A 16,521-nucleotide genomic window follows, 5' to 3' on the forward strand; every position below is an offset into this window, starting at 1 on the left:
CCTTCAGCAGAATCTTGCTGACATGAGCATTAGTATCTAGGTTTGGTGGCTGATGATGGGATGGACTCCCGAATCCCACCCTAAATTCTTATAAGAACAGTACAGGGAATGCTTTTCCTAAAACAAAGCTAACAAGAAATGTCCTTTTGTAACTAAGTATTTTTGTCAATAGGAATACACATGTGAAGATCCACAGTGAATTTCAGAGAAGGAGACTTTACTGGATACTCTTATTACATAGAGGCAACACATAAACATTTTTAAAATAAAATGTATCAGATTCTTGTCATCACAAACCTTCCTTTGTGTCTCAGACTACCATATGGTTTTATTTTACCACTGTATAAATTATTAAGATTTTATTTTAGTTAACATTTATTGCATCTAAATTGAATCATTTTTAGGATGGATTTGTTTAGAATGGCGTTGCTTACACTTCTCAGAGTTTCATTTAATCATTTGCTGGAGACTGAGCACAGGGCCTCCTGCCTGCTGAGGGTGGAGCTCCAACACTGAGTGACATTCCAGCCTGCAGATCTTAAAGCACTAACTCTTTTATAAAGTTTTTTTTTTCCTGTGTATGAGTATTTGCCTTCTTGTATGTCTGTGCACTAAGTGCATGCAGTACCTGCAGAGTCAGACATGGGTGTTAGATATCCTGGGAGTGGAGTTACAGACAGTACTGAGCTGCCATGTGGGTGCTGACAATCAAACCTGGGTCCTTTGAAAGAACAGGAAGTACTCCGAACTGCTAAGATATCTTTCCAGCATGCCCACCTAGGTACAAGGATTAAAGGCATGTACTACCATGCCCAGCAAATTAGTAACCCTTTTAGACAGACTTTCCTTTAAAACTCTTTTTCACTAAGGTATAATCTACAATCACAACATCCTAAAAATCAGCTGACAGTATATTTTACTTATTTATTTTAAAGATCTATTTATTTATTTTTATGTGTATAAGTGCTGGCCTGCATATATGCATGTATATCACATTCATGCATGTTTTCAAAATGAAAGTAAACATGGACAGTACCAGGACATACAACTATATATATTTTGTAAAAATGACAATAAGGGGGCTGGAGAGATGGCTCAGAGGTTAAGCGCATTGGCTGTTTTCCCAGAGGTCCTGAGTTTTGTTCCCAGCAACCATATAGTGCTCATAACCATCTATAGTGAGATCTGGTGCCCTCTTCTGAACTGTAGGTGTACATGCAAGCAAAACACTGTATACATAATAAATCTTTTTTTAAAATGACAATAAGGAAACTTAAAAGTGGATCATTCAAATTTTATATTTTTCCTAAAATAACTATTAACAGAAAAGTTTCTTCATGGAGAAGAAAATGTTATTAAGTATTCCTTTGTTCATTACTGCACTCAAAGTTCCCATCTTCCAATAGGAACACATATGCGTCTGTTTTCCACACCAAAACCAAAGCAATAAATTCAGACCCTCAATCTTTACTGCCTGTAATACTGTATTATTTGATCATAGATGACTTCCTAATCAAAACAATAAAAAGATTATAATTCACCATCAAAAGTTGATGAGCATTAAAGTAATCAAACTTAAAAAGTATAGAGCACATGATACATGTACTTAAGTATACAGCTTAATACTTAAACTAAGGGTTCTATAGAGAAACTTGCTCTTAAATGCCTTCACTGACCAAATGAAGAATTTCAGTCCCAAATTTAGAGATGAAAGTAAGATCTGGAATATATCCCAACACACAGCCAGCATGTAAAAGAAACTAAAGGGAGGGCTGTTGAGATGGCTCAGAGATTAAGAGCACAGGCTACTCTTCCAGAGGTCATGAGTTCAATTCCTGGCAACCACATGGTGGCTCACAACCATCTATAGGGGTACACGATGCCCTCTTCAGGCAGGCGGATGTATATGCAGCAGAGCACTCATACATTAAATAAAGTTTAAAAAAAGAGAAAGAAACTGAAGGGAGAGACGGAGGAAAGGAGAATAAAATCATGGACCTACATTTAGGCAAGCAGTAGAACTGTGATTCTCTACTGTAAGTTATTTCAATTAATTCAGAAGGGGGAAGCCCGTTTTACCAAGCACACTTTTCTATTATGTTTATATTAAGTTGTGGGCAAAAAGACTGATACTGCACTAAAAAGCAAAAGTTTTGGGGTACTGTTGTCACTACTGAGCTATAATCCTCCAGGAAAAAAATAAACATACTTAATGTAGTCTTTTGTTTCAAAGAAAAATGTTAGAACATTATTTATCAAAAACTAAAGAGATCCAGGATTAAAGCTACCCACAATCATGCCAATTAAGTTAAATGTTGGAGAGTAATTTAAAAAACAAAACAAAACAGGTACTAAGAGTAGCAGGACTGCCTGCCTCAGTCAAAGCCTTTATATAAACTCTTCAGGTTCTGTCTTCAGTCATAAACAGTTCTTTAACGTGTCCACTCATATTGCTGAACATTTCGATTTATAAATACACACCCATCTGTATTCTATTTCTTGAAAGAAGGCAGTCTCTTCCCCCCCGCCCCCCCAAAAAAGAAGGCAGTATCCCAACTACAAGAGAATAGAAGAGAGTCGGCCTTATGTTTCTTTCTTTCTCTTAGTTATTACTAACGAAAGCAAATCAAACCACTTTGGAGTTGTCAGAATCCCTGAAAGCATTTTGGCATAAAAAGAGTTAATGCCCAACTCAGCTGGACAGCCAGTGACCATTTGCAAGCCTCCTAGGTACATTCCCAGCAGACACATTATCAGATTAAAGGAACTGCAAACAACTGGGTTGAAGCCTTCCTTTGTTCAAACCCAGCCTCTTCTTCCTGTGATGTCATATTACAAATCTGGGAAGCCTTTCTTGCTCACTTCAGAGACAGCCCATCTCACAATACAGCTGGCAGCCTCCGAAAGGCCTCCATTCAGCAAGAGCTAACATGCTTAGGAATTTATCTGGGATCCTTTAAACGACTGCCTATCGCCATCTGGAATCAATGTAGAAATACGAAGTCTGAGAATAAAAAGAAGGAAGAAGTACCCGAGGACGACGGAAGGACGGACGGCGAGAGTTTGTGACTGAAGATTGGTAATTTACAGCTAAACATTCTGAAAGTAAAGTCATTTTAATTTTGGACTATTTACCTTGACGGCTGAAGTACAAGTTTACTTGGGGACTGGTCTTGTTCACCTTGGAACGATTTTTCCTTACACTTGCAGCTTTATGGGTTGGCTTCCTTGACTGCATTTTCTGTCAGTTAACTAAACTCCGGACTCATGGATTTTCTAGTCCAGAAAATCAGACTATTTTCCTGAATAATCTAGAAACTTTTAAGGAACACATTTCATGTTTCCTTTGAAGAGTTAAGAGAAGAAAGTACTTATACGAACAGGAAAAGAAACAAATAATTTGCAAATAAATTGACTGCTGCTGTGACCACATCTGAATACCAAAGGCGATCGATCAAGCAAGCGCTGCAGACAAAAGGACTCCTGTAAACTGTACTGCCTGACAATGGTAAGCTACAACGGCTCCCACTGCCCTTATGACGACTCCTTTAAGTACACTTTGTATGGGTGCATGTTCAGCATGGTGTTTGTGCTTGGGCTGATATCCAACTGTGTTGCGATATACATTTTCATCTGTGCCCTCAAAGTGAGAAATGAAACTACAACGTACATGATTAACCTGGCAATGTCAGATTTACTTTTCGTCTTTACTTTGCCATTTCGGATTTTTTACTTTGCAACACGGAATTGGCCATTTGGAGATCTGCTCTGTAAGATTTCAGTAATGCTGTTTTACACCAATATGTATGGAAGCATTCTGTTCTTAACCTGTATCAGTGTAGATCGATTTCTGGCAATTGTCTACCCATTTAAGTCAAAGACTTTAAGAACTAAACGAAATGCAAAGATCGTTTGCATTGCTGTGTGGTTCACGGTGATGGGAGGAAGTGCGCCTGCAGTTTTCTTTCAGTCGACCCACTCTCAGGGGAACAATACCTCAGAAGCCTGCTTTGAGAACTTTCCAGCAGCCACATGGAAAACTTATCTCTCCAGGATTGTGATTTTCATTGAAATAGTGGGCTTTTTTATCCCCCTCATTTTGAACGTAACTTGTTCTAGTATGGTGCTAAGAACTTTAAATAAACCTGTTACATTAAGTAGAAGCAAAATGAACAAAACTAAGGTTTTAAAAATGATTTTTGTCCACTTGGTTATCTTCTGTTTCTGTTTTGTGCCCTACAACATCAACCTCATTTTGTACTCGCTCATGAGGACGCAGACCTTTGTTAACTGCTCTGTGGTGGCGGCAGTGAGGACCATGTACCCGATCACTCTCTGCATTGCAGTCTCCAACTGTTGCTTTGACCCTATTGTTTACTACTTTACTTCAGACACAATTCAGAACTCAATAAAAATGAAAAACTGGTCGGTTAGAAGAAGTGACTCCAGGTTCTCTGAAGCTCAGGGCACCGAGAATTTTATCCAACACAACCTACAGACCTTAAAAAATAAGATATTTGATAATGAATCTTCAATATAAGCTGCCTGACTAAGCCACTGGGACTGCTCCGTGTTCAACTGTGAAAACTGTTCTTGGGAACTATCTCTCTAGCTCCAACAGAAAATGTTTTTAAAGAAAGTTTGTGTCTGATGTGTTAAACATTAAAATATATTCTATTCTTGTATGCATGCCATTTTATTTTCTTGAACCACTTTAACGTGTTCTTTCCTCATTAAAAAAAAAACTCCATAAAGTTAAGGTCTAAAAGCAATTATGATTTAAATAATGTGATATCTGTACTTTTAAAATTTTGTATATCATGAAATGATTTAATCAAAAATCTGTTAAATGGTTTATACTGAACCCAGATGTTGTTTAAGTAATAGTTTACTAAGTATATTTCACTTATATTTTAATTTAGATTAAAAGTACTTATCACGCCTTAAACTCTAAACAATGAAGAAAACCAATTTGAAATAGTCAAACATTTTTAGAGCATTTCCTCCAAGAGACTACTGCAGTTATCTGCATGACATTTTATCTTTATAGGCAATTCATAAAAAAGAAAAAAAAAAAAGGTGTCTAACTATATAGTATATTTTGAAATTACTATTTTGATTTATATTCTGGCTGCAACACCCAATTTCAAAATGATATATAATATAAAAACTTAACATAAGGAAACTAATAAAATGTTATCTTGCTAGGTAAATTATTTTAAAAAGTAAACTGTTGCCAGATGTTCATTTTGAAAGTACAACAAAAACCTTGTATTTTCAATAATGTTGGTCTAGAAATTACCAGGACAGTGAAGTGCATGAGTTTTTAGAATGTGATGCATAGCCAAGATTTTTTTTTTTAACTTCTTTTCCTCTCTTACTTTAGGTCAACTACAAAGTGACTGAAAATGTTGTTTTAAGTGAAAAAAACAAACTGTTAAAATGTTAAACATATTAAGTAAAGACATAGTTCTTTACATAGCAACAAATCTAGAAGAACAAATTACTAAGCACAATTATATTTTCATTATACAAAACAGACAAAGGCATGGCTTTGAGACAGAAAATTACCAGCTACATCAAAACTTTCATTTTCCAACATATCTTCTAATTTAAGGCATTTTGCAAAGTTTTAATTTTAGAAAAATGATAAACAGTTGAATTCTGAGTTAGCCTGCATGGTAAAACAAGTTAATCTTTCAAGTCTGAATACAGTATGAACATATATTTTATAATACATAAATTTACTTTTTTCTGAGTTTTGGCTGCAATGATTTTTGACAAAAACATAATCATTTTCTATCTTAAATAAGTCTTTTTGTAATAAATAGCACACACATGGATGTTTTCTTTAAATACCCATTTTTTTTATAGGTAAAACGAAAAGAAAACAAACCTGTAACAAAAAACAAACTAATGAAAAAATAAGCATATCCTAAGAGATATATATGCTACACACACACACACATATACATATACACGCATGCGCACACACACATACCCACACCGTGAAGTTTACTTCAGTTGCCCTATAGGTTCCTGTACTTGATATCACCCCAAAAGAATGAAATGCATTTAGCAGTCTTGGATATACACTGTAGAGTTGAAAAGCAGCGAGCAGTCAAGAGGATCTTTTCAAGAGGAAAAGATCATGGAGTTCTGCATTTCTCTGAACTTTCTATGCGCAGGGTTCATGAGAAAACCCTAAGGGGGAATCTCAAGGCAAGTGTCTTATTTTAAAATACTAGAAAGACAGTCATCAAATAACTGTTACTACTAGACTCAGTGGAGAAGTTCTTATTGTCCTTGTCTGAACAACATACATGAGTCAAAAGTTTTGTAAAATTCTTTTATTTTTTTGTTTTTTCAAGACAGGGTTTCTTTGTGTAGTCTTTGCTGCCCTGGAACTTGCTCTGTAGATCAGGCTGTCCTTGAACTCAAGAGATCTACCTGCCTCTGCCTCCTGGGTGCTGGGATCAAAGGTATGCACCACCACTGGGCAACTTTTATAAGATTCTTAACAAGTGTCACAACAAATTAAAAAGTTGTAATTTTCTCATCTGGATCAAATACTAAGGGCAGGTGATACAGCCAGTGTACAGAGCTTACCTATATGTAAAGACCCTAGGTTTAATACCAACACTACCGAAAAAGAAATTTAAAATACTGGGTAAATCTTACCTATCTAGACAAAAGAGTATCACAATAAAATTTGTGTTATTTTCCTTTTTGAATGACGAAATGTAAGGTAAATTATATATTTTAGGGTTTTCTATTTCCCCTTCACTCACAAACATATATGAAAACACCGAGACTCTAACTTTTTATTACTTTAAAATGACAGTATCAATCCTGCCATTCCTGCTCTTCCCCAAACAGTTTTCAACATCTTCATAAAGGGACAGATAAGAGAAGCCTTCCTTTCACACCGCCTTTCTTCAAAGAAAGGCAGATCAGGGTACTGTCATGGAAGAAAGCTTTATGGCATCCTAAAAACTGACTCCAAACCTAATATATATGCAGTTATTGCCTTTCCACAGAAAAAAATAAAGAAAATCAAGATACTATCAAAATTCTGAACAAGGCTTAATAATTACATTCAAAATAGTAACAATAAATTTGAAGTATAAATCCTAATTATAAGTACTGATCATTAAAGAAATTGGCTACTCAGCCAGGAAACATAAAACAGAAAATGAAGCAGAGTTCATACTTCCAATGCAGAGAGACTAATTTGTGGATGAAAGAGCTACAGAAAATTCATTTGGTTATATGCAGTAGAACCCTAATGAACTTTATCTTTTGACATTTATTAAATTTTTAATGCCTAGAAGAATCTTTGCTAGTTTCTCAGCAACCAAACCTCTTTAATGCTTATAGGCCATCCAACTCCAGATGGCAGGAAGATAAGACCCACTATTTTTCACTATAAATTTAGTTGTTCAATGGTAACCATGTTATAAAAAGTGCTTACACAAGGACATTTCAAAGTAATCATAAAATAGCCTGTTTTTAAAAAGTTCTTTTGAACTAGCCTGAAAACTGAATTACCCTAACATGACTTGTGAAATGTTCAAAATTCAAGGAGAATAATCAAGAAACTTATGAGTATAGAACATATTTGAATTGACAATTACGTGGTGATTGACAATATGGCTCAACCAGCAATATTTTCTAGAGACAACTTATATTCATACAAGAATGAACTCTCAAATTTTCATTTTATCTTACCATTTTTACTCATCTGCTATTTTTCTTTTCACTCTGTAGACCAGGCTGGTCTCGAACTCAGAAATCCACCTGCCTCTGCCTCCCAAGTGCTGGGATTAAAGGCATGTGCCACCATGCCTAGCTCATCTGTTATTTTTCAAAGATGGATTTTTAGTATTGTTAACTCTGTATGTGTGTGCGTGTGCATGTGTGTGCACGTATTTTAGATCCCCTAAAGCTGCAGTTACAGGTGATTCTAAGCACCCACCATGGATACTGTGAACTGACCTTGGGTTCTCTGGAAAAGCAGTGTGTTCTCTTAACCTCTGAGCCTTCTTTCCAGGCCCTAACTTTTTTTAAATAAAAGAAAAATTATGACAACAGACCAATTATTTAAAAAATTGTTAGTTAACTCCAGAAAAATGCCTCCCCTTATCTATTTGAGTAGTACCTACACTGAGTATTAATTCATGTGGTTCTAATAAATACCCTAGTGTCTCTGTCTCTGTCTCTCTCTCACACACACAGATAAAGAATACTGGACTGTCAAATATCAAATATTCAGTGTTCTTGATGACAACTGCAATGATGATTCACATTTTATTCTCCATAAATTATTTTAACCTTCTCCTTAACTCTGATATGACCAAATGTATACTCATCACGCTTAGCATACCAAGTGGGTCTTTTCTGAGTGAAACCTCTATGTTATCAATAGATGTAGAAAATTTCCTCCATTATTGTTATTTATTATTATTATATTCTTTCCTTGATTACCTCCCACACACACACACACACTCTGATCTTTCTTGGAGAGAAGAATAGAGAGAAAATGAACCAAGTACTCCTTGATACGAAGATAAGAAGTAATGTAACCTAATCCAATAGCACAGAAGTTTCTTGTAGTTTTCTCCCCAGGAAAAATGACCTCTGCACTCCTAGCACACTCAGATCCGCTACAGAAGCCTCAAGGTAGCTGTTCCTGCTCAGACTCCCGGTTTGACATCAATAGGAAACTGCATGCCTGGGTGTTCATGTGTATACAAAATTTGAAGGTTGGCTGCTCAGACATGTATAGATGGTCCCTGATTTACAGTATGCTCACTTACTTTTTAATATAACATGAAAGTAGTATACATTATGTGGAAACTGTACTTCAAACTGAATTGTTATCTTTTCCCAGTTAGTAATATGTTCCATGATCTCTCTTCAGTACAAGGCAGCAACAGAGTCACAAGCTTCCTGACAGCCACTTCATGGCAGGCCCAACAAGTTACTCTGGGTTAATGGCATCAAAGGCATTTTTGACTGATGATATTCACAGCTTGCAATAGGTTTATGAGGACAATTCCCACAGTTAGACTAGAACTACTTATATGTATATAGATTATGCACTGCACAATAATTAATACTAGGCTTCAACCCAAACTGCATACCTCTGATTTACCAGCAGAGGAGCAGATACACTTGCAAGTTCCTGACAGACTGTCATGGCTCTCTGAGGCAAGGGTCCAAGAACTTCATATTTGCAGACCACCACCACCACCACCATCATCTACAAACATGTTAGAATCACAAATTCTTGAACTCCAACCCAGAAACTTTGGGGTTGTACCTAACAATCTGTAACCTGTGTTTTTATAAGACTCACAGATAATTCTGATACATACCAGCTGGTACTCTAGAAAATTCTGGCAATGACAACTCCTGTATTTGCTTAGAGGCTGAAGCTCCCATCTCCCTGAGAGCACTTTGCTGTGTGTGTTCTTTGTATTATGATCTGTTCCGTTATATCCATCAAAACACCCTCATTTCGTTTTTATCCTCAAAAATGAATCAATCCCTCTATTTTCTTTGTACATTTCCACTTGACAGTCAGCTCTGCTTGCGTTTGTCCTGTCTATGTGAGCCCTTGAGTGAGAGTTGTTCTACAATGTCCTGAGGATAGAGAAAGTAAAGGTTTGTGCTCAGAAGTCTGTTAGTTTGAACTAGGGAAATCATTTTAAGAAATAAGTATATAAACGAAGGTTAGCTGGATAGAAACACGAGAAAGGGGAGAGAAGGATATTAGAGGAGATGGGAGAGAGAGGAAAGGCACTGTATAGTCTGAGTTACACATGGGAAGTCATACACCTTTACTACAGCTAAAAACAACAAAGGCTTCTTTCATAAATGTTTTCATTCTGAACAACATAATCTTCAAAATAATATTTTTAAAAAGAGCTATTTCTCCAACTAATTTTACCACTCAGTATTAGCATGTATTTAAGAACATAAAGACACAGGTTTCAACTTGTAATATTTGTAGTATTTTGAAATTTAGAGCTGGGCAGCGGTGACATACACCTTTAATCCCAGTACTTAGGAGGCAGAGGCAGGCGGATTTATGAGTTCGAGGCCAGCCTGGTCTACAGAGTGAGTTCCAGGACAGCCAGGACTGCACAGAGAAACCCTGTCTCAAAAACCCAAAAAAGAAAGAAAGAAAGAAAGAAAGAAAGAAAGAAAGAAAGAAAGAAAGAAAGAAAGAAAGAAAGAAGTTTATAAACGTTTTTGTAATATCAGCATAAAATATAAAATATTCACTCTAGACAAAAATGTAGACTGCTCAGGGGATAGCTATAGTACCTGATGAACAGAACAAGCAGTTAATTTAAATAAAAGTGGCTGCTTAGGTAACACAAAAATTATACCACTTAGCTACTAATATCACTTATGAAATTTCTGCTGGTGGCTAAACCGACTGGTTTCAAAATTGAGCTATAGTTTATGTGCTGGTCTTTAGGACTTCTTCAGAGTAAAGAGACTAGAACACATAATTCAATAAAATTTTAGCTACTGAAGAGAAAAACAACAACAACAACAAAGTGTTGGTTTTAAAAAAAAAAGGAGACAGAGGAGAAGGAGGAAGAGAGGAAGAAGAGGAAGAGAAGGAGGAAGAGGAGGAAGAAGAAGAGAAGGAGGAAGAGGAGGAGGAGGAGGAGGTTGCAAAGGAAGGTTGCAGAGAGAACATATTTGCATGTCAAAGCAATCTTCAGCAATTTTCACAAACACTGAATCAGTCACCTTCCATCTGAATTTAAGTGTGGAAAAGTTTGCTTCAGATCTATCTGTTAAATGTATGAACTCAAATGAACCTGGTAGTGCCCCCCCACACACACACAATGCTACAACTATCCCATCTGGAAAGACAATGTAAAAGCTATTTTAAGGAACAAATGAATCCAGTGACTCCTATACTTAATCTTCTCTCAGTTGTTCTCATTTCAACGTTTACAGAAAAAAACAAAAGCAAAATAAAAACAATGAATTTAAAAACTAGTATTTCTTAATATGAAAAGGAAAAAAATCCCAGGAAAATTACCCTAAGATATGCTATGAGCACAATGATAAAAATGATGAAGCATTTTAATTCCAAAAATAAAAGTGACTTAAAAACAATTATCTATTAGATGTTTTTGAAAGAAATAAAAGAGCATAATAAAATCTTAAAGAGAAATTCTATTATATAAAATTCTCTTGTTTTTTGTTTTCCTTTTTCTGAAAGAAAGGAACCTGGGGTACTAGGCATGTTAAGCTGCCTTCTACCTTGTACTACATATCCAGTCCTTGAGTTCTACATAGCAGAGGCTGGTCTTGAATTCAATATCCTTCTGTCTTTGCTTTCCAAATGCTTAGGTTACAGATATACACAACCATGTCTAGCTTCTCTGTTATATTGTAGTGAATGGTAATACACAAACAAATAACAAAAAAGTCACCTAAAATGTAGCAATAATAATTCTTAAAAACCCAGAAGAGTTAGAAATAAAATTTCTATTCTACATTTCATTAACATTGCTTTAAAAATAAACTTTTAAAATTAAGTTTGTTTGATTGTGTTGGGAAGCAGGGAGAGCATGCAGACATCAGGGTACACTTATGGAAGTCAGAGGCACTGGGGACTGAACACAAGCTGTCAGGCTTGGAGGGAAGTATCTTTACCCACTGGCCTACATCTCTGACCCATATGTTTTAAATCTATCACTTATAGCAACACAGGAAAAGATCAAAATCAAAAACAAACTAACAACTTTTGATATTTGGTGATCTTGAGCAAAATTATAAAATATTAAAAGCCAATAAAGTAAGTTTAAAAAGTACACATGAGAGGGCTATCAACCCACATTCTGAAGTGACTGTACAGTGCTGGCACAGAGGGAACACTGGGGCATAAATGCTTAGGAAAGAGAAAAGCTGTGCTGTTTTACAAAGTGCCGTCAATAGCTTCAGATGACTTAAGAACAACTTTCTTATGCCCTTCACTCAGAGTCATCTTACTCTGCTGAGAAATCTAGAAAAATCCAGATGCTATCCAGTTAAGATGAATATTTCATTCATTTCTCTTTTTCTTGCACATCTAGAACTCTATCTTCACTATACTAGTTAGGAAATCACAAGCTGAAACTAGAGATTTCAGGACTGTATTCTCTTACATCAACAATCCCTGTTCATCTTCTAAATTAGAGCTGGTGTACTTCCATTCCACAGGTAAAGGACAGAAGATACTTCTTAGCCTTTCTACATTTGCTGTTTCTTGTCCTGTCTGTACTTGAATGGTGAACTAGCACTGCCACGGGGTAATTACTAACATGAATCATAAGCAAAGCAATATAATAAACTCCAACTGCCACTTAGCAGCCAAGAGTGGTCACATCTAACAAAGTGGGACTCAAAGACCTTTTCCCTCCTGAATATTTACTACTTGGAGAAAGTCACAGGGTGGAGGAGGCAAAGGGGAAAGTTCTCAAAAAGGGGAGGGATACAGATGAACAATCCCAGACTACTGTGCCCTCAGTTCTCTGGTCTTAAGAATTCATCGTGGAGGTGAGGAAAGAGAACAAAAAAGGGAAATCACAATTAACTGGGATGTTTCTCAATATCCTTTGCATAAATGATTATTATCCCTCATAACAGCTCTTGAAGCTTAGTGTGTCTCCACTTTTAGGGCAGAAAATTCAATATAGTGAGTCATAATTTACTTAGAAATACACAAAGGCAAGATATCTGACAACGTCTGAATCTCAGGTTTCTTTAGGTATAGACTAGCGACAGCAGTGTTACTCTTCAAGGCTTCTATGAGGAGTAAATGAGATCCAGCAACCACAGCCCACGTGCCTGTGCTGGGAACAGCACAGCAACAGACTAAGAGGCAAACCTACTGCATCGACCCAAATTACAACCATTTAACTAGTCACATGGAAAAGGCAGCACAGAAGTTGGGGACAAACTGCAGCCAGAATCTCAGGTGTGTTTCCTGATTACTCTGTGCTTTGGTTTTTTCACCTACAAAAATGGGATTCTATTTCAATACAGCTGTAAGAACACAATAAGAACCCTTTTACAGTGCCTATACATATTCCCTCTCATTGCTCCTACATTAAACATTTCATGCAAAAGTGGAAGTCATTTTGATGCTGGTCTATATATGATAATCAAGAAGATTCCAAAGGAATGAGCACTGCTTCCCTAACCAAGTTTCTACACATTATTACAATTATTCTTAAAAAGCTAGACTGACTGATCAGCTGACTCATGTTTAGTTTTTGAGACAGGATCTCACTATGTAACTCTAGTTGGCTTGAAACTCACTATGGTGACCAGGCTGGTCTTGAACTCTTAAATTTTGCCTGTCCCTGCCTTCTGAGGGCTGAGATTAGTGTGTGCTACCACACCCTGCCTTGGATTTTTTAAAAATAAAATTTAATTTGTTTAGCATTTTGAGCCAATGCACAAAGTAAAAGGATGGGTAATGTATATTATTTGAATGGTGTGGTGGGGAAGGGACAAGGTGAAGAGGTAGATTTTAGAGATTTCTCCACAGTGAACTCCAACAATTTCTCAGTGCTAGTGACTTAAAAGCTAAAGGAAACAAACACATGGAGAAAAGGATAGGCTTAGGATTAAGTATTAGAAATCACTTAAGCAGGGGCTGGAGAGATGGCTCAGCGGTTAAGAGCACTGACTGCTCTTCCAAAGGTCCTGAGTTCAAATCCCAGCAACCACATGGTGGTTCACAACCATCCATAATGAGATCTAACGCCCTCTTCTGTTGTGTCTAAAGATAGCTACAGTGTACTTACATATAATAAATAGATAAATCTTTAAAAAAAAAAAAAAGAAATCACTTAAGCAACAGTTAGATGTGGAGAAGATTTTATGTTCAAAACCACAGTCAGGTCTTCAGCAGAGGCTTAAGGCTTTTCACAGCACTTGTAAGAAGGCTTCTACTGATTTACATGTATCTTTTCTCCTTCAGGTATTCTGCTTGGGGAGTGTGTGTGTGTGTGTGTGTGTGTGTGTGTAAAATATAAACAATGATTTCTTTATTGACCTTATGCAATTATGAAGGCAATTATTAAATTGAGCCCCTGTTTTAGCTCTTTTGAAGTGCCTGAATATTTACATCTCAATGAATAATTATTTAGATAAGAAATTATTCATTATGCTACTATCCTCAACTTTATTTGTATTTCTTCTGCATATCTATATATTTTAATTCTCCCTAGTACTCTCTTTGGTTTTAGTAGATAAACTGTGCTTTGTCACATCATGTCTCTAAATATATATCATCATGGCAATAAAAATACTGTGAATGACTGAACAGAAATAACCTGGTAGACCAACAGAGAACTTTACTAGAAGTCATCATGGGATTTGGAAGCAAACTCATCTGGTTTCAAATGCCAGCAGGGTGGCCTGGGTGTTATAATCTTCTTGAACCAGCTCCCACATTTAGAGAATGGTAGGATTACTTACCATGGACTCAGGATTAATATGACAGCTACATTAAGCAAACATTGTTGATGGACAATGGTAACTGTCCTAGGTAACTGTTGCCTATCTAGCCAGACATTTTGTACTGTTACTAATGTTATAAGGTAACTTACTCATGTGCTATTACTAGGAAACTTTCTCATGCCGGAGTTGATTGTATATTCTGTTTTGCTTTGGTGTTCTTGGAAACCAATCACAATAGAAGTCAATTAGAACTGCTTTGTCTAGTTAGCCACAATAAGCTTGGATCTGAACCACCCACCCAGTAGCACTTCCTGCATTTGTGTGTGAGCTCTTATGGTGTCTTGCCTTTGTAAGCTGCCCTGGGATGGACCCCTATATAAGAGACATCTGCACTGATATAAGAAGCCATTTGGATCAAAACTTCCATTTTGAGTAGGGGGTTGAGTAAGTTTAAGTTTCCAAGACCTCCTTGAGAACTGACATGCACATGCTGGCTGGCAAGTTAAGATATGAGTGTTAGACAAGTCCCCCATCACAGTTCAATACCCCAACCAATGAGAACAGGATAATTTACAACAAAGACATGTTTCTAAGGAAATTCCCTGTCCCTAAATCCTGATTGGTGGAATAACTTGACGCAGACATTTGTGGATTCCAGGCTTTCAAGCTCTATAGGATTCTGCCTTGTCACTGCAGTTCAGCTCCCTGGTCTAGACTTTGTCCTTGATTGATCAGTCTTGGGGTGTGCATCAATAAACCAGCCCTGTTTGACTGAGGTCTGTGTTGAGTGGTTTGTGCGGCAATTCCCAGACCTCAAAAGAACACTGAGGTGATTAATAAAAACATCTGATTCTCCTCTTTATATTAACTGTCTCTTTCTTCACTTGAAAACTAGAGTCATGAGTACATTTTTTCTTTGTCCTTAGACAACCAATAGAGAATTTTACCTAAAAGCCCTTTAAGAATATAAGTTCATATAAAATTAGTCATCAAGTATCTTGCTACTCTATGGAGTGGAAAAGGGCTCATGAGTCCCTAAGTAAGGAGCTAGTGACAGTTGATGGCTTCTGGGGAAAGGAGGGTCTACTATCTTCAGGGATTTAGCCTCTGATAGGCTATTCATGGTCCAGTGGATGGTACCATACCCAGGAGTACATGGGCAGCATAAAACAGACCCAACGGGTTATTTTAGAGGATCAGGATAAGTAGGAAGACAGTTTTGGAAAGAGCAAAGAGGTGGAGAGTACATCTGGGAGAAGTGGGGTAGGAATGGAAGTATGATAGAAATACATTGTAAAAAATCTCAATTAATAAAAAGTATGTTTTTAAAAGATTTACAACAAGAAAGAAAGAGAAAGAGAGGGAAGAAAGGGAAGGAAGAAAGGAAGGGAGGGAGGGAGGGCCTGGCAGTTGTGGTGGTGGCTTTAATCCCAGCATTTGGGAGGCAGAGGCAAGCAAATCTCGGAGATCTTGAGACAGGGTTTCTCTGTGTAACCCTGGCTGTCCTGTAACTCACTCTGTAGACCAGGCTGGTCTCAAACTCAGAAATTAGCCTGCCTCTGCCTCCCAAGTGCTGGGATTAAAGGTGTGCGCAACCATGCCCAGCCTCTGGAATCTTAAACAAGCTACCTGTCTCCTGCAAGGCCACCTGTCTCCAATAAACAAGAAATAAGTAATAGTAAAATACAGAGAAAGATAAATTACTCTCTCTGGTGCGTTGGGAAGAGGAACAAATCATAAGACAAACTATTGCTACAGCTTCTGAATGCTGGGTATTAGGTCAGGGCCACCTTCATACCCTTGATCGCTGCACTTTCCCAAGTGTGCTGTAAGCCCTCTCTCATCCATGTGTACTCACTAGTTTGACTCTTGCTGAACCATCAGTCTTCCTTCCTTCCTTCCTTCCTTCCTTCCTTCCTTCCTTCCTTCCTTCCTTCCTTCCCTCCCTCCCTCTTTGCTTCCTTCCTTCTTTTCTTTTTTCTTTTTCTTTTTCTTTTTCTTTTCTTTCTTTCTTTCTTTCTTTCTTTCTTTTTT

General features: G+C 37.0%; 2 protein-coding genes across 2 annotated transcripts in view; one reads left to right on the forward strand and one right to left on the reverse strand.

The window, feature by feature from the left end:
* Rb1 (RB transcriptional corepressor 1) overlaps positions 1 to 16,521 on the reverse strand; it is a 129,472-nt gene that overhangs the window by 39,844 nt on the left and 73,107 nt on the right. The gene's annotated exons all lie outside the window — the stretch shown is intronic.
* Lpar6 (lysophosphatidic acid receptor 6) lies at positions 2,856 to 5,395 on the forward strand. Its single transcript, XM_021203052.2, has one exon. It carries the CDS (start codon positions 3,506 to 3,508, stop codon positions 4,538 to 4,540), a length of 1,035 nt encoding a protein of 344 aa, XP_021058711.1. The 5' UTR covers positions 2,856 to 3,505; the 3' UTR covers positions 4,541 to 5,395.

Source organism: Mus pahari, chromosome 8 (assembly GCF_900095145.1).
Source record: "Mus pahari chromosome 8, PAHARI_EIJ_v1.1, whole genome shotgun sequence".
Lineage (NCBI taxonomy): Eukaryota > Metazoa > Chordata > Mammalia > Rodentia > Muridae > Mus > Mus pahari.